This window comes from Podarcis muralis, chromosome 1 (genome assembly GCF_964188315.1).
Source record: "Podarcis muralis chromosome 1, rPodMur119.hap1.1, whole genome shotgun sequence".
Lineage (NCBI taxonomy): Eukaryota > Metazoa > Chordata > Lepidosauria > Squamata > Lacertidae > Podarcis > Podarcis muralis.
In genome coordinates, this window is record NC_135655.1 from 113,285,936 (window position 1) to 113,307,835 (window position 21,900).

The 21,900-nt window shown below is 42.0% G+C and overlaps 1 protein-coding gene across 1 annotated transcript in view; it reads left to right on the plus strand.

The window, feature by feature from the left end:
- The window catches only part of TTN (titin), a 289,919-nt gene that overhangs the window by 75,569 nt on the left and 192,450 nt on the right, over positions 1-21,900 (plus strand). The window contains exons 45-73 of the mRNA XM_077916555.1: positions 5,179-5,457; positions 6,624-7,187; positions 7,862-8,143; positions 8,248-8,526; positions 10,017-10,295; positions 10,394-10,672; positions 10,805-11,092; positions 11,224-11,502; positions 11,620-11,901; positions 12,014-12,292; positions 12,378-12,656; positions 12,761-13,039; positions 13,186-13,473; positions 13,605-13,883; positions 14,091-14,372; positions 14,470-14,748; positions 14,876-15,154; positions 15,260-15,538; positions 15,676-15,963; positions 16,200-16,478; positions 16,675-16,956; positions 18,452-18,730; positions 18,835-19,116; positions 19,562-19,840; positions 19,936-20,223; positions 20,385-20,663; positions 20,752-21,030; positions 21,142-21,420; positions 21,547-21,834. Of these exons, the coding sequence (XP_077772681.1) occupies positions 5,179-5,457; positions 6,624-7,187; positions 7,862-8,143; positions 8,248-8,526; positions 10,017-10,295; positions 10,394-10,672; positions 10,805-11,092; positions 11,224-11,502; positions 11,620-11,901; positions 12,014-12,292; positions 12,378-12,656; positions 12,761-13,039; positions 13,186-13,473; positions 13,605-13,883; positions 14,091-14,372; positions 14,470-14,748; positions 14,876-15,154; positions 15,260-15,538; positions 15,676-15,963; positions 16,200-16,478; positions 16,675-16,956; positions 18,452-18,730; positions 18,835-19,116; positions 19,562-19,840; positions 19,936-20,223; positions 20,385-20,663; positions 20,752-21,030; positions 21,142-21,420; positions 21,547-21,834 (8,436 nt within the window). The remainder of the gene's footprint in view (positions 1-5,178; positions 5,458-6,623; positions 7,188-7,861; positions 8,144-8,247; positions 8,527-10,016; positions 10,296-10,393; positions 10,673-10,804; positions 11,093-11,223; positions 11,503-11,619; positions 11,902-12,013; positions 12,293-12,377; positions 12,657-12,760; positions 13,040-13,185; positions 13,474-13,604; positions 13,884-14,090; positions 14,373-14,469; positions 14,749-14,875; positions 15,155-15,259; positions 15,539-15,675; positions 15,964-16,199; positions 16,479-16,674; positions 16,957-18,451; positions 18,731-18,834; positions 19,117-19,561; positions 19,841-19,935; positions 20,224-20,384; positions 20,664-20,751; positions 21,031-21,141; positions 21,421-21,546; positions 21,835-21,900) is intronic.

Below are 21,900 nucleotides of genomic sequence, written 5' to 3' on the forward strand. Positions count from 1 at the left end.
TGGTTCCCAAACAAATCGACTCCCAAACGCTGCAAACCTGAAAAGTGTACTGGGTTGCGAATGTTTTTCAGAAGCCTAACGTCCGATGTGACAGACAAGTGACTTCCGATTGGCTCTTCTGATTGCAAGAGCCAATCAGACGCCGTGCCTTGGAAATCAAACGTTTCAGAAGTTGAATATCCTTCTGGAATGGATTACGTTCAACTTCTGAGGTACCACTGTATAAACTGAATCCTAAAATAATGTCCACCCTTTGATTCAAGGTATATTTTAAAATATATGAATGTTTTAATCATCTTGCAGCATTACGAAGTGTTGTCCTAACATGATAATTGATTGATAGTATCTGGTAGATACAAGATGAATTTTTCAAGAAAGCATTTTAGTAAAATGTAAATAATTTTTTTCCCATACAGAGATTTCTAGCTCTATTATTGTGTCTTCTGAGGAAGAAAGAACTGAGAGTTACACCAGCGGCCTACAATTATCTGATAGAGATAAAACACTTGAACTCATGCCTGAAAATCCAGTTTATTCTAGCAGTTTAGAGGTGAAAAGGGAGAAGAGCAATGTCCCAACCTTCCTCAAGCATGTGTCAAATGTTGAAATAAGTTTAGGAGATTTAGCTAGACTTTCTGTTGTAGTTACTGGGGATCCAAAACCACAGATACAATGGTATTTCAATAGTGTTAAGCTGACATCATCTGCAGACTATAAGTTTGTGTTTGATGATGAAAACTATAGCCTCATTATTCTCTCCACAAAATTTGACCATGAAGGGGAATATACTTGCATTGCTAGTAATATCCATGGAGAGACAGCCTGCTCTGCTTATCTGAAGGTCAATCCTAAGGGAGATGAAAGGGAACTGGAGGCAGAATTCACTGCAGAGAAGACAGGAAGTCCTCGACCTCCATATTTTGTTAGGAAGCTAGACCCTGTTCAGTGTGCACAAGGTGCTCCTGCTGTGTTTGAGTACAAAGTGGCTGGGTACCCACCTCCAGAGATTCAGTGGTTTAGGGGAAACAACCAGATTTTCTCTTGTGCACAATACACTATCATTCATAATCGAGATGGTTCTGGGTCACTAATGGTGAATAACTGCCAGGGGCCCGATGGTGGCTTATACATCTGTAAGGGAATCAACCTCATAGGTGAAGCCTCTAGCAGTGCAGAACTTCTTGTTCTCTTAGACGTGCCTGGGGAGGCTCCATATAAGGAAAAGAAGAGTAAACAGAAAACACGCACCAAGTCATATAAAGAAACTGTAAGTGACGAGGCTACCGTCTCACGGATATATGCCGTTAAACTGCCTGGTGATGATAGGCACGATGGGCAGCATGTGATGTATACAATTGGAACTGAAGATAGGCATTCACTACATAGTGAAGAGGTAGATGTTTTGCAGGTGGCTTCCTACTCAACAGCTACTGTACAGCAGGAAGCCCTTCTGACCCAACAAGTAGCCTTGCTTGAGTCTCACAAAGTTGGAGAAATTGCAGATCCATCTTCTCAGGCCAGTGAAAAGGTGGCTTCTTCAGCTTTTACCACAGGTGAGGTGAAGGAGCACCCCGGTTTCCTAGAGCAACACTCTGAACCAATTCAAAGCCCACCAATAGTCGAATTGCCGGGTTCCTGGTGCCACCAAGTTTCTGACATCTGTTTACCTGTTGTGGAGGAAATAAACCAAGAAGACAAAGAAAAGGGGCTGCAAACCAAGCTTCCAGAAATGGTTAGGCCAACGTCAGCAATAGAGCAAACATCTCAGTTTGCCTCCATTCTGTCTGAGGAGAAATATGTGGTAAGCCCCGGTGAGTCTGCTGTATTCTCAGTCCCAGGAGCTGAGGAAGTTATTGAAACCAGTGAGCCTAAACATGCAGTGTGTGTTCCTAGAATTGAGGGCATCCAAGAATTGTCCAAGGAAAGTTCTTTGGCAGACCACACACACAAGTGGGAGAATGTCGCACCAGCTAAAGAACGAGGCAGCTTTTTTCAGTCTGTTGTAGCAGCAGAACAATGCAAGATAAGTGAAGCTCATGCTGAGGCAATTGGTTATGCTGATTCACCTACAGAAGTTCGTCCAACCCAAGAATCATCCAATGTATTACATGTGGCTACGATTGCCTCTGAACAGATGTTCCCCAAAGAGTCCGCCTTTGATGCAACCATTGCAGATCAGCAGAAGGGCTCGCTGGAACAGGACAGGCTTGTCCAAACAGCTCTGGTTGCTGAAGAAAAGCAGCAGCTCTTTGATGAACACACTGAGGACCTTCCCAGGTTAGACTGCACAGTGGTAGCGGAAATCCAAAGAGAGGGTGAAAAGCCACTGCATTTGCCAGTTGTACATGGACAAGGCTCACTTCCTAGAGAAGAGCATTTTAGTTCTGAGGTCCCCCTGGAAGATGAGGCACTGTCTAGGAAAAGCCCATGTTTGCTACACTGCTTAGTAACAGAAGAACAAGTCTCCACGTCTTGTGAAGATGCTAAGCAGTTTCCTCCTCTGGCAGAGGCAGTTAGCATTCAGGTCACCCAGGAGCCCATTTCTGTGTTGCATCTCCAAACGAGCCAAAGTGAGCAAGTGTTGCCTAAGGAAGGCATCTTGGCTGTACAAGAACCTGAACCCCAAAATGCTTTGCAGAAAGCTGAAATAATGCTCAAATGTTCTGTGGCGTCTGAGGAAAAAACCCAGATAGCTGCCGAGGCCCTAGAGGCCTTTCAGAGTGGCATTGCTGGAGAATACCCTGTGGCTATAGCAGAGCCTCAGCTTCGTAAGTGTCTGACCACTGTGGCTGAGGAGATGCTTCTGCCCAAAGAGGAAATCCTCCCCGAAGCAGGAAAAGAGCAGAAAGCTACCCTGAGGAAGGAAGACTTTCAAACAGTGATGCAGGTATCTGATGTGACTGAAGAGAGGGTCTTGGATGTAGGACATGCTGAGCCATTTGAGGCTGTTCAGGTCATGAGTTGTGAGGTGGTGTCTGAGCCCAGGTTGCCTTCAGAATCCACCTGCGTTGAGGAGCAAGGTGTTCCGATAGAGAGCATCGATCTCTTGGAAGCCACAGAGCAAGAATTTGCAGCCCGCATCCAAGAAGGTCAGTCAGTCAGGCTCCCGTTGTTACTGGAGGAAAAACAGCCATTAAAGGAAGAGCACTTGGACAAGATCACAAGGCCAGATGCTGAGAACGTAAAGGCCCAGAAGCAACTGGGGCTGCTTATGGATGTGCCAGAAACATGGGAAAACAAAGTGCTTCGGAAAGAAGAAGAACTTGCAGCCGAGACTCCAGTATGTTGTAGCTTAGATACGAAGGCTCAGATCAGAAGGGCCCTGAAAGTAGCTCTGACAAATGAACAGCACTTATTTCCATTGGATGCTTTCGATGATATTGAGAGTGTTCAATTAAAAACTGTAACAGTGATCAAAGAACCTAAACATGCAACATGTACTTGCCTTATAATCTTGGAAAGTTCCAATACTGCAGAAATAACTCTCTCTCTAGATGGAATATATTCTCAGACAGCTGATTTCAAAAGCGAATTGCAAGCTGCTGTTCATTCCATTATTTATGACGAGAAACATGTTCTGACAGCAGAGGAACCCAGTGCCATAGCAGAACCTAAACACCACAAGTTGCTTGCTTCTTGTTCACCTTCCAAACTAACGCAGTCTGCTACTGTAACTGAGACACCTGTTCAGCAACAATCTGTCAGTAATATTATTGGTTCACCTGAGCCACATCATGCTTACCTGAGTACTGGATCAGAAATACAGGAGGAGCAACTTGTGTCTATTCAAGAAGTCCAAACTATTGCTCTAAGTGAGCACATTAAAGATGTAGGTACAACCACACTCACCCTTGATATTCCTGTAGCAGCAGCCCCAGTTGAGAGGTTAATAGATGCTCTAAAAGTGAAAGAGAGAAAGGAAGAACTTTTTGAGGAAAATGAAGGGGAGGCACATGTAGTTAAGGCTAGCAAACGAGAAGACAGTCTGGTGAGCGGGGGTTGTCCCATCATGCGCCAAAGTTTTATAGACACTGTTGTTGAAGAAGGTGACAGCGTAAGTCTTACTTCCATTATAGAAAATGTTAAAGTGGTGGATTGGTATTTTGGGGATAAGCTGGTATCTTCAGGAAATGAGTTCAAGTGCTTGCAAGACCATGACACATACACACTAGTAATCAACCAAGCATTCAAGGAAGTGCATCAAGGAGAATACATCTGTGAGGCTCTGAATGAAGGTGGAAAAACAACAGCAGCCGCGAAACTCACAGTTGTAAAAAGAGGTTGGAATATGGGGATAAAATATTGCTTTCCTATTTTCACTCATTTGCTAACTGAATAGAATACACATATACATATTTGTATCTCTAGTAGCATTTTGGATACAGATATAAGAAGTATATAAACTTCAGCTGTGCATCACCAAACTAATCACAGATCCTCCACTTTTTGTTTCCTCTTTAGAACTTTTATTTCTTTAAATATATTTCTTATTCACACCTTTTATTTGCATTTTGCACTTTTTGTTACTGAAACAAAATTAACTTTTGTTTCATGAATGATGATTGTTAAATAAAACTATTTGTAATTTCAGATTTTTTTAAAAGAGTGCATGTCTTAGGAGCACTTTCATCCCCATATCCGCAGAGCAACGTGGTTCACTTTTCCTTTTCATTGCTACAATAAAGATGCAATCCTGAACACGCTTACTAGGGAGGAAGCCCCACTGAGCACAATGAGACTTGCTTCTGAGTAGACGTGCCAAGAGATTGCACAGCACGTCGTAGAAGTCATTGCACCATTCTAGCATAATGTCACACCTTTCATGTTGAAAATGTTCTGGTACAACCTGGTATAATTTCATATATCATGTTGTTTGCATGCCTTTAATAGTAAGTAGCACATCAGAGTATCTTCAGAGTTCCATTATGCACTGCAATGTATGTAGCCCTCTGGTAGACTGAGCACTGCTTTCGGTTTGCTTTCACCTCTGACAACCATTTTTCTTTACAGCCACTTTCCTTGGATAGCTCATGAAACCACACATCTCATTTCTGTTGGTCACTTTATTAACAGTGTTTTGGAATGTACACTTATAAGCACCATACATGCTATTAGTATTACCATATCCACATGAACGTGGATGGTTGTAACACATTATTCTTTCACTTTTAACTTCAGTTGGACCCATACTGAGGAGAAGGCTGGAATCCCAAGAAGTCGCTGTGAACCACCTTGCCAAGTTCACCTGCGAGATCGAGATGGCGCCAGACGTACGGTTTCAATGGTACAGAGCCGGCCGGGAAATCTATGATGGCGACAAGTATACCATACACACCACTAATTATACATCCACTCTTCAAATCCCGAGACCGCAAGTAGTTGACTGTGGCGAATACAGCTGCAAAGCTTCCAATAAGTATGGCAGCGTAAGCAGCAAAGCAACCTTAACGGTAACTGGTAAGTGCGATACATGAACCCTGTGCTGCTTCCTTGTTAGGTAACTGAATGTGTTCACCATTAGTATGTGGTAAAATGCATCTAGGGCCAATAACAGACTAAGGATTTCCATTTCTGTGCATATAGATATAGAAGAAAATACCAGGTATCTGGCCCCCAGGTTCAACGTACATATCCAGGAGCAAAAAATATATTTCCATCGGAAGCTGAGTCAAAGAACAGAACTTAGGATATGGTCAAATTACCCATTTGTAATTATTGTATATTATTTTGGAACTCTTTTAAGCATGGAGGAAAACTTACGAATAATAGGGAATACTCTAGTTCATTTCAGATGTGCACCATTTGGTACAAGCACACACACCACAGGCACCTCTCTCTAGTGATGGAAGAATTGCAGTTGGCGAAGGAGATTGTAGGCAAGAACTTCCACACTTAAAGCATTTCACACTGGGGTTGGGAGGAGAGAAGAATTCAGCAAGGGCATGGATTGTGCCCAGAGGCATTTGAAATGTTTTTTGATTCAGTCATATTCACCTATAAACATTCTCTCTTAAATGTCTTAAGCTTCTCAAAAAGACTATAGTATTAACTGAGTCGTCTGATCATGATTTTGCTGGGATGCAATTGATTTTATTTACTCTTTGAGATCCATGCTTACAGACGTAGTGGGTGGTGGGAGCCATCTTGAAGTAAATAAAGGATACATAATGACATTGCTCTTTTAAAAAGATCTCCCTAGGCCTTTTTATTACTATAATAATTGCCTATACCTTTCATCTTACTGGAATCTGTATTGCTGGTTAATTCATGACATGCACTTCAAATCCTCACATGTAAACCTAATTTCATGACTAAATAACTCTTGCTAGATGGCTTTTAAAACTGCTCTTTTAGATAACAAATAACTCTTGATAGATGGCTTTAAAACTGCTCTTTTAGATAACAAATAATTCTTGCTAGATGGCTTTTAAAACTGCTAGATCATCCTAATGATTTACTGGATGTATTGAGCCTTGGGAATCTTTACTGCACATTATTTCTAGGCAATTTAATGCGTGTATATGGAGACAGCGTTTCTGTCTCCTTTCTTTGGTGCTGGGGTGTGGGGGAAAGGTCGCTCTATTGGCCAAGTCCATGTCAACTTTCCCCCCTTTCTTTTGCAGAAGCGTTTCCTCCAACCTTTCTAACCAGACCCGAATCTATTACTACTTTTGTGGGTAAGAGTGCCAGGTTCCTCTGCACAGTGGCAGGCACCCCTGTAATCGACACAGTGTGGCAGAAGGATGGTGCCGCCATTTCTTCCACAGAACATTGCAAGATTTCAGCTTCTGAGAATAAGCACAGTTTAGAGATTCCACGCCTCACAGTAAATGACAGGGGGGTTTATACCTGCAAAGCCTCAAACAAATTTGGAGCAGACATCTGCCAGGCAGAAATAGCTGTCATTGATAAACCACGATTCGTTAAGGAACTGCAGGCTGTTCAGTCTGCAGTCAATAAGAAGATACATCTTGAATGCCAAGTGGATGAAGACAGGAAAGTCACAGTATCCTGGAGCAAGGATGGAACCCGAATACCTCCAGGCAAAGATTACAAGATTTGCTTTGAAGACAAGATAGCATCACTTGATATCCCTCTGTCTAAACTTAAAGATTCAGGAACATATGCATGCACTGCTGCAAATGAGGCTGGAAGTAGCTCTTCTTCGACCACTGTAACAATCAGAGGTAAGGAAATTGTCGGCCTGCTAAACTTGGTGTCATTTATGTCCTCTTATTTATAGTAGTTGTGCTTCAAAGAGGAGCTGCCAGAGTTGTGCCGCGGGTTTAAGTGGGCCCCGGCCACACCCCCACAGCGCCCTGATTGGCCGCCTGGCAAATGGCGTGGCCAGGTCACCCTCAACATGACGCAGGACACTATCCTGCACCACGCTGAGGCAGGGGTGGGGCCTGGTGGCCTGAGCGTAACCTGGTCCCACGCAGAACCGATTTGTTAGTTCCAAATAATGAAGAAGTGAGAGGTAACATTGAGAAGGAAAAAGCTAATCATAGCACATTTCTCCAAGTGTGGTGTGGTGTTTCTTTGTGAAAAGAAAAGCTACAATCTTTTTCACTCGTCTTTGTGTCTTTACTAAAGCTTATTGTCTGATTTCCTTAAATGTGCAAACTTTATTCCAGTGTTGACTAAAACTGTCATTATTTTTCCGTCCTAGGTGATTCTTTAGAGAAGTTCTGGTTACCATGATAAAAAGCAGAATTAGGAGCAATGGCAGGAATTGGAGTTTTGTCCTGGATAGATGTCTGCATGCTTCTCAGTAGCTTGTCTTTGTAATCGTCCTATCAAATCGATCTTCTTAAGGTGTTATATTTCAGGCTTCTTTCTTTCTGAACTTTTCTTCTAGAGCCACCATCGTTCCTGAAGAAAGTGGACCCCTCTTACTTGTTGACTCCTGGAGAGTCAGCACACCTTCAGTGCAAAATCAAAGGGTCTCCTGAGATCCAGGTGACATGGTACAAAAATAACAAAGAAATTAGAGAGAGCGACACACAGAGGATGTCTTTTGCCAATAACGTGGCTGTGCTAGATATTACCAATGTGAAAGTTGATGACAGTGGAAGCTACTCGTGTGAAGCAGCTAATGATGCTGGCAGTGACAGCTGTAGTACTGAGATTGTTGTCAAAGGTTTGTTCTTAAACCCAGGGATGCTCTCTTTTCAAGGTGCTCTGTTCTGTTGCAAGTGTACTATCGGTCACTAATTCTTTATTCATGTTTTGATGATTTTATAGAGCCTCCTACTTTCATCAAAACTCTTGAGCCGGGCGACATAGTGAGAGGAATGAATGCCACTCTTCATTGTGAGGTTTCTGGTACTGGACCATTTGAAATCAGTTGGTTTAAAGACAGGAAACAAATTCGCAGTAGTAAAAAATACAGGTTGACTTCCCAAAAGTCTCTTATCTCTCTGGAGATTTCTTCATTTAATAGTGCAGATGTTGGTGAATACGAATGTTCCATAGCGAATGAAGTTGGAAAATGTGTTTGCAGTGCAACATATATACTGAAAGGTTAGTGAGCAAGTGAACAAACAAAACCTATTTTTAACATAGTGCAAAAGGAGAAAATAACTCTTTCGTGGAAACCCATTTTTCTTTTTTTGTTGTCTCCTTTCCTTCTCTTTCTGTGTCTTGTTGCTTCTTGGAACCTTTTCTTATATTCTTGAACGCAGGAATAAAGGCAGAGAACAGATTTCATTGAGCTTAATTCCCAAGCAAGAGGCTGTTTTACACATGTTTAGGGGTGGAGGAGAAAGTCAATTCAGTTCTCTTTTAAAGGTGACCTTACCTTTCAAAACAATATGCGGACCAGAACATGGCTATCCTTTCAAATTCACACTTCTCTGAATTTTGCAATGCAATGTTCCAGCTGGGAAATGAAAAATACTTTTGTGAAATAGTGAATATTGGGCAAAATGTGTGTAGTAGAAGAAATTCACACTAAAATGCTGATAATTTTCACGAAGACTTCTTTTAAAAACTGCAAACTGATGTGAAAATGTGAGGACTCAATTTAAGACTTTTAAAAAAGAGGAACTGATAGGTTTGCCCATCCCTACACATGATATGTAAAGAGTTTATTGCTTCTGTCAGCTTGTGATACAAATGTAAAACCTACCCAAGTCAGCATTCTAATTTGCAATGCTAATGCATCTTTTCATCTCCCATCCCCAACATTATCAGTACTCAAAGTTCCACCAAGTAATGAAAGAGGAGCCCAAAGGCAATTCATATGTAAAAAAAAATGCTCTTAGCATTCCCACACACTTACTTAAGAGTAAGCCTCGCTGAACTCAATGGGACTTACCTCTGAGTAGGCACGCCTATGGTTGGTCTGTTAGCCTTTCCTTTGATAAGTATAATGTCATGCAAATCAGAGGGATTCCAACATAAAGCATAGCCAAAAGGCAAAATCTCTATTCCCGACATCCTTCTGAGAAGCAAGCTTTGGTGCCCAGTAAAAGAATTCCTCTTTTACTCTTCCTAGTCCCCTCATTTACACCAGTAGTGGGGAACCTGTGGTCCTTCAAGTGTTGCTGAACTACAATTCCCATCAGCCCCAGTCAGCATGGCCAATTTGTAGTTCATCAACATCTGGAGGACCAAATGTTCTCCACTCCTGGTTTACATCAATGATGGGGAAACTGTAGCCCTCCAGATGTTGTTGGACCCCATAATTCCTGACCATTGGCTAATGGGGTGGGAGTTGGAGTACCATATCTAGAGTGCCACAGGTTCCTCACCTCTACTTCACCTGGATTAATTTCCCTGCTGTCAAATGGAAGACATTTACTTATTGCTCAACAAATAATGGTTTCTCCATCTCCAGATTGAAATGGTAATATTTCCCTAACATTCAGAGGTAGAAATCCATAAAAGACGTTGCCATTGTATCCAGAAGGCAATTTATTTTCTTTAAAAAGCCTTAAATGCAGCACCAAGCACCATATGATGCAATGATAGATAAGGGTTTTTCTTCCTTTCTTTCTTTTTCAAATTAGAACCTCCCTCTTTCATTAAGAAAATCGAAGATGTTACTGCACTCGCTGGGGATGAAGTTTTCTTACAGGCAGCTGTGAGAGGCTCAGCTCCTATTTCTGTCACTTGGATGAAGGGGAAAGATATTATTAAAGAAGATAACAAAGTCAAAGTGACCTTTGAAAATGGCATTGCAACTTTGCAAATCACAGATGTCCAGATTAGCTCTGGTGGTAAATATACATGTCTGGCTGAGAATGATGCAGGAAGCCAAACATGTTTTGGAGAATTAGCAGTTAAAGGTCAGTGTAGGAGCACTTTAAGATCACACAATTCTTCTTATACACAGGCATATTGTTCGCATTAGGTCTATAATGACCACTGTTTAATTCTGTTATAGAGCCTGCTACCATTGTTGAGAGAGCTGAATTCATTCAGGTGACGGCAGGGGACCCAGCAACTCTGGAATACACTGTTGCAGGCACTCCAGAGCTCAAAACGAAATGGTTCAAAGACGGAAAGCCTCTGGCTTCTAACAAAAAGTATAGAATCAGTTTTAAGAACAATGTTGCTCAGTTGAAATTCTACACCGCCGAATTGCACGATACTGGCGAAATCACCTTTGAAGTTTCAAACGATGTTGGACGCAGTTCGTGCACCACCTCATTTACTGTGTTAGGTTGGTAATCCAGTAGCGCTACTGCGATTTAGATGGAAGAACAATTAGAAGGTGGGAGGTGGGAGGGAGCACTCCTAAAACACTCTTTTTGATATATATTGGTTTTCTTTTCTTTGCTGTGCCTTGGAACAGATCGCACCCTTCCTCCGTTCTTTACCAAACCTCTGCGGAACGCCGATAGCGCGGTTGGTGGCTCCTGCCACTTTGACTGCAAAGTATCAGGTTCTCTTCCAATAAAAGTGTCTTGGTTTAAGCATGACAAAGAGATCACTGCCAGCGCCAAGTATGCAATACGCTACGAAGAAGGTTCAGCGTCTTTGGACATCAAACACCTGGATACCAATGACGCAGGCGTGTATTCCTGTAGAGCTACTAACTCTGCAGGGGGCAAGGAAAGCCATGGAACTTTAACGATAAAAGGTTTGACATCTTCTTTTGCGTTCTCTTCTCATTATCTCTTTTAACCGTTCTTTCCCCACCCCCTTTTTAACCTTACTACATTAAGTTGCACTACTGATTCTTTCCAACTCTTTCTTTCAAACAATGTGTAGAGCCACCTAGCTTCGTGACAGAGCCAGAGTCTCAAGAAATATCTCCTGGGTCAACAGTGCGTTTGAAGAGTACATTTAAGGGAACAGCGCCACTCTCTGTACAATGGTTTAAGGGTGATGCTGAGCTAACAACTGGCGGAGCTTGTTACATCATGACGGAAGCTTTGTTGAGTTACTTGGAGCTTTACGCTGTGAAACCTGCTGATTCAGGCGCCTATTCTTGCAAAGTCAGCAACGCGGCTGGTTCAGCCTCATGCAGTGCAAACTTGTTTGTCCAAGGTTTGCACAACTCTTTCTCTTATGATGATATGCTTGGGTGGCGATTTGAGGTGCCTCTTATTTTTTTCCTTAACCTCTTTCTGCAACTCTTCTTAATAACATCCTTTAATTCCACAGAACCCGCTACTTTCGTGGAAAGACTTGAGCCGTCGCAGTTGATTAAGAAAGGAGAATACGCCCAATTAGAATGTAAAGTTACAGGCACGCCTGAAATTAAAATCTCTTGGTTCAAGGATGACAGGGAAATTAAAGACAGTGCCAAACACAAGATGACTTTGGTGGGCTCCACAGCAGTCCTCAGACTCCTGGATGTCACTCTTGAAGACTGTGGTGAATATACATGTGAGGCAAAAAATAATGCTGGGAAAGATACCTGCAGTAGTGTCGTGGTTGTAAAAGGTGTGTGCAAAAGTACCCCTCCACTCAATTTTCTCAGCAAGTCTTTCAAGCCTTTTAAAGGTCCCAGAACCAATTAACAACCCTCACTCTTTCTTTCTGTCTTGTGCTATAGAGTCACCTTACTTTGTCAAGGAATTTGAACCAAGGGAAGTGTTAAAAGACTCAGATGTGATACTGGAATGTGAGGTCTTAGGTACCCCTCCGTTTGAGGTCTATTGGTTAAAGGACAACAAACCTGTGAGGAGCAGTAGGAAGCACAGAATAAGCATTGAGAATTCCTTGATTAGCCTCCAGGTTTTCAAGTTTGACTCTTCAGATGCAGGAGAATACCAGTGCAGGGTAACAAACGATGTAGGAAGCTGTGTCTGTAGCTCTGAGTTGGCTTTGAAAGGTCAGTACCGCCTGGAAAATATAATAATTTAATTCTGATGTTTAGTTGAGGCTAATACTCACCAAGGCATCTATTCTTTCAATAGAACCCCCACAATTTGTGAAGAGGATTGAGAACATTAGCTCACTTAGAGGAGGCACAATAGTATTTCAAGCAACTATTAAAGGTTCCATGCCTATAACAGTCTCTTGGCTGAAAGATAATGATGACATTGTTGAAGACGATAACACCAAAATGACCTTTGTGAACAATGTGGCCACTCTTATGATCAGGGCCATAGAAGTGAAGCACGATGGGAAATATTTTTGCCAGGCTAAAAATGATGCTGGAATCCAAAGATGTTCTGCTTTACTAACAGTAAAAGGTTTGTAGAGCTTCCTCCCGCCTCCTTAATTTATAGCATCGTGTTTTGCTAACGTCTACACTTCAAGTCACCCAGACTCATATTTGCTCCTGTATTTATCACAGAGGCAGCCACCATCACTGATAAAGCTGTTTCAATTGATGTCACGGAAGGCGACCCAGCCACACTGCAGTGTAGATTTTCAGGAACAAAAGATATTACTGCCAAGTGGTTCAGAGATGGAAAGGAGTTGACATTGGGACACAAATATAAAATCAGTGTTACCGATACAGTCTCTATGCTAAAGATTGTTTCTACCGAAAAGAAAGATAGTGGCGAATACACATTTGAGGTTTCAAATGATGTCGGAAGCAGCAGCTGTAAAGCTAGCATTAATGTCTTAGGTTCGTATTGTGTATCCCTCTTCTCTTGGAGGTGGGTCGGTTGGTGGGTGCTGGCCACAACTGCAATTCTTATTTTCTTTTTATGCCAAAGGCCAGCAAAGTGGCAGCCTAATCTAATATCTATCTTTTTGGTTTGTCTTGGGTAGATCTGATCATACCGCCTAAATTCACCAAAAAGCTAAAGAAAATGGATAGCATTAAGGGCTCTTTTGTTCACCTTGAGTGTATAGTGTCTGGTTCACACCCAATAAGTATCCAGTGGTACAAGGATGGCCAAGAGATAACTGCTAGTGAAAAGCACAAGTATTCTTTCCATGATAACATGGCATTCTTGGAGATCAACCAGCTTGAAGGTGCAGATAGTGGATCTTATACCTGCGAGGCAACAAATAAAGCTGGAAGCAACCAATGCAGTGCTCATTTAACCGTCAAAGGTTTGGACATCTTGTATTTTTCTCCTAGGCGGCAGGCTTATTTGCCACGTTGCTTTGATTCTGGTTTTTGTTTATCGTTCCAAAATGAATGACCTCCTTCTTTTCCTGGTCTTTCTTCCCACTCTTTGTAGAACCCCCATGCTTTGTTGAAAAGCCACAGTCACAAGATGTGGTACCAGCTGCCAGAGTCCAACTCAAAGCTCTTGTGAGCGGCACGCCTCCCATACAAATAAAGTGGTTCAAAGATAGCAAAGAACTCCTTTCGGGAGCTTCTCGCTCAGTTTACAAAGATGACACTTCAAGCGTGCTGGAACTCTTTTCGGCCAAGACGTCTGATTCAGGGAACTATATCTGCCAATTAAGCAATGACGTCGGGACAACAACCTGCAAGACAACTCTTTTTGTGAAAGGTCTGCACTTTTACATCCTGGGTTATCAGCTGCGATTTGCGCAGCTCAATCCTATGCATGTCTACTTGAGTGTAAGTCCCACTGTGTTAGATGGGGATTACAGTAAGTATGTGCATAGGATTGCAATCTACCTTAGTTTTTTAGTTGGTTTGTGTTTTTTAAAGCCAATTACTATTTTCTAAATAATTATTTTTAATTTTATTTTAGAGCCCCCTAGGTTTCTTCAGAAGCCTAGCCCTGTAGTAGCTTTGAGAAAAGGACAGTCTACCACTTTTGAATGCCAGGTAGCGGGTACACCAGAAATCCGTGTCCTTTGGTACCTTGATGGGAACGAAGTGCTGGACCATGCTAAATATGGAGTCTCGTTTGTAGACAACATGGCGACTTTTAAAGTTTCCAATGCTAAAGTGGAGGATAGCGGGACTTACATCTGCGAGGCCCGCAATGACGCAGGTAGTGAGAGTTGCAGCATTGAACTGAGAGTGAAAGGTTAGTTGCTAAGAATTCCTTTTCCAGTTCCTTCAGCCATGCAGTTGGGTTCCTCCCCTTATTTCTGAGGTTGCTTTGTTTTCTTCTACTACTTTAGAACCTCCCACATTTGTGAGGGAGCTAAAACCTGTGGAAGTAGTAAGAACCTACGATGCTGTGTTAGAATGTGAAGTCACAGGGACTCCTCCGTTTGAAGTGACCTGGCTGAAGAACAACAACGAGATCCGAAGTAGCAAGAAATACACCATGACTGATCAGCAATCTGTTTTTGCCCTTCATATCATGAACTGTGATGTTCAGGATGCTGGCGAATACCAGTGCATTATTTCAAATGAAGGGGGCAGCTGTTCCTGTAGCACAAAAGTCAGTCTGAAAGGTCAGTTCAGTAATCATAGTAGGGAAAAAGCCTAAGAAACATTCCGTTTGTTCTCTCACCTCCTTTAGTAAATTTTAAACCTTACCCAGGTTTCATTCCAGCTTTTTTATATTTTTAATAAACACAGAACCCCCATCCTTCATCAAGAAGTTAGAAAATGTCCACGCTGTTTTGAAGAGCTCTGCTGTATTTCAATGCACTGTGGCTGGTTCTCAGCCTTTAACAGTGTCTTGGATAAAAGACGAAAGAATAATCGAAAACGATGACAGCTTCCACATTACATTTGAAAACAATGTGGCAAGACTGAAGATCAGGCATGTTGACCTCGGTCACAGTGGGAGATACACCTGTCAGGCAAAGAATGAGTCAGGAGTTGAGAAGTGTTTTGCTTTACTTTTAGTGCAAGGTTTGTGAGTTTTGATTCCTATTTTGATTCCTCAGTAAGCACCAGTCTTCTGCCGGTTACTCATCGGAAGACTTCAATATATTTGTGTTTTTATTCTTACTCCAGAACCTGCTCAGATCATAGAAAAAGCTAAATCAATTAAAGTTACGGAGAAAGACCCAGTCACTCTAGAATGCACTGTGGCTGGAACACCAGAACTTCAAGTAAAATGGTCCAAAGATGGCAAACAACTCATGCCCAGTAGATATTACACCATGAGCTTTGACAATAATGTGGCTAGATTCAGGATTGAGTCCATTATGAAGGAGGACAGTGGCACATACACCTTTAAGGTCGAAAATGAGTTTGGAAGCAGCACCTGTGAGGCTACTTTGTCTGTACTAGGTTTGTATTTTGTTTGGTCAAAATGGAGCATGTTCTTTTTCAATCAACATTTTAATTGCCTGTGTATTTTTCATGAAGAAGAAAGACTAAAGCAAGGAATCTGATGCTACTTACCTTCTTCCCTCCCTTCTGGGCAGATCAAGCAATCCCTCCTTCGTTTACCAAAAAATTGTCAAAAATGGATAAAATTCTGGGATCATCTATTCATATGGAGTGCAAAGTCTCTGGCTCACTCCCAATTACTGCAAAATGGTTTAAAGATGGAAAAGAGATACCCGAGAGTGCAAAATACAGGCATCTGTGCCATGAGAACACTGTATCGCTCGAGGTTAATTACCTAGAGTTGACAGATTCTGGAAATTATACTTGCAGCGTAACAAATGTTGCAGGAAGTGACTCATGTAGCGCCGTCTTAACTGTGAAAGGTTTGGATTTCTATCTTCTTTCTATACACTGTATTAAAATATAAATCTTTTTCAACTTCACATCATTAATATCTTTGAATGTTGATCTCATTTAACGTTATCTATATAGAACCTTTCTTTTCTTATTAACTTTGACACATGTTTTATTTCTCTTTATTGGTTTTGCTGTGGCTTGCCAGGCCATATTTCTTGCGTCGGAACCTAATTAGTTTTCTTTTGTTTCTTAAAACCTTTAGAGCCACCAAGCTTCTTGGTAAAACCAGAAAGTCAATCAGCTATACCTGATTCAACAGTGGAATTTAAGGCATCTTTAAAGGGAACACCGCCTTTTAAAATAAAGTGGTTTAAAGAAGATTTAGAACTTGTGTCTGGACCTAACTGTTTATTTGGGATTGAAGGGTCAACTGGTTTCTTAAATCTTTATTCTGTGGATGTATCAAAAAGTGGAAACTATACTTGCCAAGTTTCCAACGATGTTGGCAGCGATTCTTGTACAACCACACTGAGTATAACAGGTGTGCTAATGTGTTCTGTGTCTGTCTTCTGCAGTCTTTTGTGTAAATGTTTCTGGGCTACTTTTCTTCCTGCATTGCTAAAACTAGAAGTTAAGCGCCCTTTTAGATTTCTCTCCCCTCTTATTCTATATACCTTTCAACACAATCTCTCTTTTCTTCCGATTTACCTTGCTTTCATTTTTCTTCCGTTTCCCAGAACCTCCAAAGTTCATTAAGAAGCTAGACCCGTCTAAAGTTATTAAACAGGGTGACTCCACACGACTTGATTGTAAAATCAGTGGCTCTCCGGAAATCAAAGTGGTATGGTACAGAAATGACACTGAAGTCCATGCCAGCGAAAAATTCCAGATGTCATTCACAGATTCTGTGGCAGTCATTGAAATGAGGCATCTTGGTGCAGACGATAGTGGAGATTACATATGTGAAGCACAGAACCCTGCTGGCAGGGCAAGCTGCAGTACTAAACTCCTAGTCAAAGGTTAGCAAACATGCCTTGGCGGACTTCCTTCTCTTTGACTAACTATCCCTAAAAAGATTGAGATTAGCTCATTCTGATTCTTGTATGGCTAAGCTAGCTGTTAGATTGCTATAGCTGCCCATTGTGGACAGGGTCCTATTTCTCATCTAATTAACCTCCAGGTTAATTTTAAACAAGGGACGCGGGTGGCGCTGTGGGTAAAACCTCAGCGCCTACGACTTGCCGATCGCATGGTCGGCGGTTCGAATCCCTGCGGCAGGGTGCGTTCCCGCTGCTCGGTCCCAGCGCCTGCCAACCTAGCAGTTCGAAAGCACCCCCGGGTGCAAGTAGATAAATAGGGACCGCTTACTTGCGGGAAGGTAAACAGCGTTTCCGTGTGCGGCTCTGGCTTGCCAGAGTAGCTTGTCACGCTGGCCATGTGACCCGGAAGTGTCTGCGGACAGCGCTGGCTCCCGGCCTCTATACGGGCAGGGGTACCTTTACCTAATTTTAAACAAGTATTCTCTAACCTGTGGCTTTCACTCTTTCCCTCAAGAATGTTCAAAGGGATGTGGTGTATTTACTATTATTTATTTAGGTTATTTTATTATTGCAATATTTGTATGCCACTATTAAACCAAAAAACCAAAGTGGTCTACAACAACCACATAGTAAAAACTACATTTTTTAAAAAAACAACAACCAACAACCCAGAGATCATCAATTAGCTATTACAGAAAGATGTTTTCTTAATTACCTGCATAAACTTGGTGGCAATTATAACCCACTCTTCATTAACATCAATGAGTGGGGTACTTAAATCAAGGCTGCAACCATAAGTCATTCAAATTTGCACCACAACACTGAGAGGGTGACAAAACATCCCCTCCAGTCAACTAATCAAATGCTTGAGTAGATGCCAGGGTTGGCGTCCACTGAATCTGCAAGAGGCGGCAGTGACCATTACACCTCTCTGCCTGTTACAGAAAGGATAAGTAATTAGTCAGTAGGACTACATTCCATGTGAAAGGAGGAGAAAATGGGTGTTAAATGCATTCCTGCACTCACCCTTTTGGCTCAGCATTCTAGGATGGTTATTGCTTTTATTACTGAAATGGCCAATTACCCTATTCTGGGTGGGCAACAGTTGTGGCCTCTTGCGGGCTGGCTGCCAGCCATTCCAAGTGCTGGGACTCGCGTGCACATTGAAGATCATCCGGCCCACCACATTGCAGGGTGGGATTGCCCGCCAAATACACTAAACTGCCCAATCATGGGCATCTTAGTGGGCGGAGCTTTGCTGGAGGACTGGAACATGCATGCTTCCATTCCAGTCAGTTGGCTACCCTTAAAAACCAGCTGTGAAAAGAAAATGTGCTTCTTCTGCTACATGCATGTCTTGGCTCTGGAACAGATACATATATGGCAATTCTCACATTATATTCGTATTAAACTAGCAACATATATATTGAGGTAACTTTCTTTAAATGATGCCTGATTCTTTCTTTCATCCTAGAACCACCCATCTTTAGCAGGAAGCCGTCTCCAGTAGATACACTCAAGGGTACTGAGGTTAGCCTTGAATGTGAGATTTCTGGGACGCCACCTTTTGATATTACGTGGTATAAGGATAAGAGGCAAATCCGTAGCAGTAAAAAGTACAAAGTCGCATCCAAAAACTACCATGCAAGTGTTCACATTCTGAATATCGAAGTATCTGACATTGGTGAATACCAGTGCAAAGCTCAGAACGATGTCGGAAGCGACACTTGCGTTTGTATGGTAAAACTTAAAGGTAGGTATTATTTGAGGAAATACGGTGTGCAATCACCGTTGTCTTTATAGAAATGCACAATTCTTGTTGGAACTCTTGATGCCCATTGGCTCTCTCCTCTTCAGAACCACCAAAATTCGTGACCAAAATTAACAACCTCACTGTTGTGGTGGGTGAACCAGTAGAGTTGCAGGCCACCTTGGAAGGCTCTCAGCCGATTTCGGTGACGTGGCTCAAGGACAAAGAAGAGGTCATCAGAGAAAGTGCTAACAGGACAATAACATACGTGGAAAATGTTGCCACTTTGCAGCTTGCCAAAGCAGAAACAGCAAGCGCTGGGAAGTATATCTGTCAAATCAGTAATGATGCCGGAACCCGAGAGTGCATAGCTACTTTAACCGTTCTAGGTTGGTAATGACACAAACTTGGTTTTTTATTTTCTTTAAAAAAGAGAGAGTTACTTTTAAAAGTTGGGAAGGCTAAATAACATTCAGAGCCTTGAGGATGAGAGAGGGAGGGGCATGCCATCAGTGTACATGGTGCATTACAGAGTATTGGAGAACGGGTTCTGAAGCAAATAGTTCAGGTAACTATTTGGGGGTTTCATACTGGTCTGCTCCTATTGGTTGGGCAGTCAGCTCCTCTTCTCTGGGAGACAGATAAGTGGCACGGTGGTGTTTACTGTGTTTCTCGATTCTAGAAAAGAAGAGCCGTTAATAGCTTTGTAGTGGCTCCTTTCCAAAGCAGAAAACTGTGGCTTTAGAGAAGTGATTTCTGTAATTGCAGTATTAAGCCATGTGGCTAAGGAGACAACGATATTCACAGGCAGATATTGCTTGAATCTTTTTCCAGAGCCAGCTGTCATCACTGAGAAGGCAGAACCAATGAAAGTCACCGTCGGAGACATTTGTACCCTAGAGTGCAAAGTGGGTGGAACACCAGAACTTTCAATAGGCTGGTTTAAGGATGGAAAAGAATTAACAACTAGCAACAAATACAAAATTACCTTCTACAACAAAGTGTCCACACTTAAAATTATTGATTCAGAAATGGAAGACAGTGGCTTATACACTTTTGAGGTGCAGAACAATGTTGGCAAAAGCAGCTGCACAGCTTCCGTTGATGTTCTGGGTCAGTTCTGTTGCTTCTCTTCATTGTATTCCCACCAGGAAATGGTTCTCCTTTGTGAGGTCCTCATTTTCTTTTGTTTACCTCCTCTTACACAGATCGGATTATTCCACCTTCTTTCACAAGAAAACTTAAAGAAACTCATGGTGTACTGGCTTCTTCAGTGATTCTTGAGTGCAAAGTGGCTGGATCCCTTCCCATTACAGTTGCTTGGTTCCATAATGGACATAAAATCACTAGTGGGGAAAAACATCAAATCTCATTTTCAGACAATGTTTGCAGTCTGCAGATTGGTTCACTGAACTCATCTGATACAGGAACTTATGCATGTAAAGCTGCTAATGTGGCAGGCTCTGATGAAACCAAGGCTGCTTTGATTGTACAAGGTCAGTATTCAATAAGTGGCCTAACACTTTGCAGAAATCTTCCATAATCTTTATTCTTGCAAAATTGCATTCTCTTGGTGCTGTGATTTGAGGAAAGTTTTATTTTAACTTTGATTCCTTCATTATCGACTGATCTGTTGTCACTTTCGATGCTTCTTTAGAACCACCCTCTTTTGAGAAGGTACCTGAATCTGTGGATATTTTACCAGGCAAAAGTGTTACATTTTCTGCTGTTATTAGAGGAACACCACCATTTAAGGTGAGGTGGTTTAGAGGCGTCAATGAACTCGTACCAAGTGAAAAATGTAACATCTACTTGGAAGATTCGGTCACAGACCTGGAGCTGTTTGATGTAGAGCCACAACAGAGTGGAGAGTATACTTGTGTTGTGACTAATGAGGCTGGCAAAGTGTCTTGTACGGCACATCTTTCTGTAAAAGGTTGGTATAGGTTGCACTTTTTCAGTTTGGATTGTTTAGGTGTTTGTGCAACGTTGATGCCAATACTTGACTTCTTATTGCTCACCAGAACCAGCCGTTTTTGTGAAGAAGCTCAGCGACCATTGTGTGGAGCCAGGCAAATCCATAATTCTAGAGAGCAGGTACACTGGTAGCCTTCCGATTTCAGTGACATGGAAGAAGAACGGCGTAACTTTAGGCCAGTCTGAAAAGTGCAGCATCACCACCACAGAGAAGTCATGCATTCTGGAAATTCTTAACAGTACAAAGGATGATCAAGGAGAATACACATGTATGGTTGAGAATGAGGCTGGAGAAGATATCTGTGAAGCACTGGTATCCACTTTAGGTCTGTCTTTAGCGCCTTCTTAATAATATTTTTTTTATTTAAAAACCTCATTGTTTCTTCATTGTAGTGTTCAGGTGCCATTATCCTAATGCTGACTCTTTGTGTCCTCAGAACCTCCTTCTTTCGTCACTCACTTGGGACCTCTTGAGGTGTCAGTTGGAGACTATACCACTTTGCAATGCCAAGTTGCTGGGACCCCAGAAATTACAATATCTTGGTTCAAAGGAGATACAAAATTAAGATCTACTCCTGAGTATAAGATGTACTTCAAAGATAATGTTGCTACACTTATTTTTAACAAAGTGGATGCCAGTGACAGTGGGGAATATATTTGCAAAGCAGAAAACAGTGTCGGAACAGCCTCTTCAAAGGCTGTCTTAGCAGTTCAAGGTGATTATTTTATTTGGGATTGGTTAAAAACTCATACTTACAGATCTTTCACTCTTTAAAAAATGTTTTCACCTGTCCAGATGCCTGCATAAGCCATATGTTTATTGCATGCTTCTTTTCTTGCAGAGCGAAAACGCCCACCTTCTTTTGCAAGGAAATTAAAGGATACAGAGCAAACCGTTGGCTTCCCAATCAAATTAGTTTGCCGTCTAAATGGGTCAGAGCCTATTAGTGTTACATGGTATAAGGATGGTGTGCCTTTAAGAGATGACTTTAATGTGCAGGCCTCTTACATAGATAACGTGGCAACTCTTCAGCTGTTGCAAACTGAGATGAATCACACTGGGCAATATTCTTGCACAGCGACCAATCCTGTAGGAACTGCTACTTCTAGCGCTAGGCTCACAGTCTCAGGTTAGTTTCATACCAACTCTCTTGCTTTCATCTGTTACGTTCAACCACTCTTCTTAACCTCTAAAA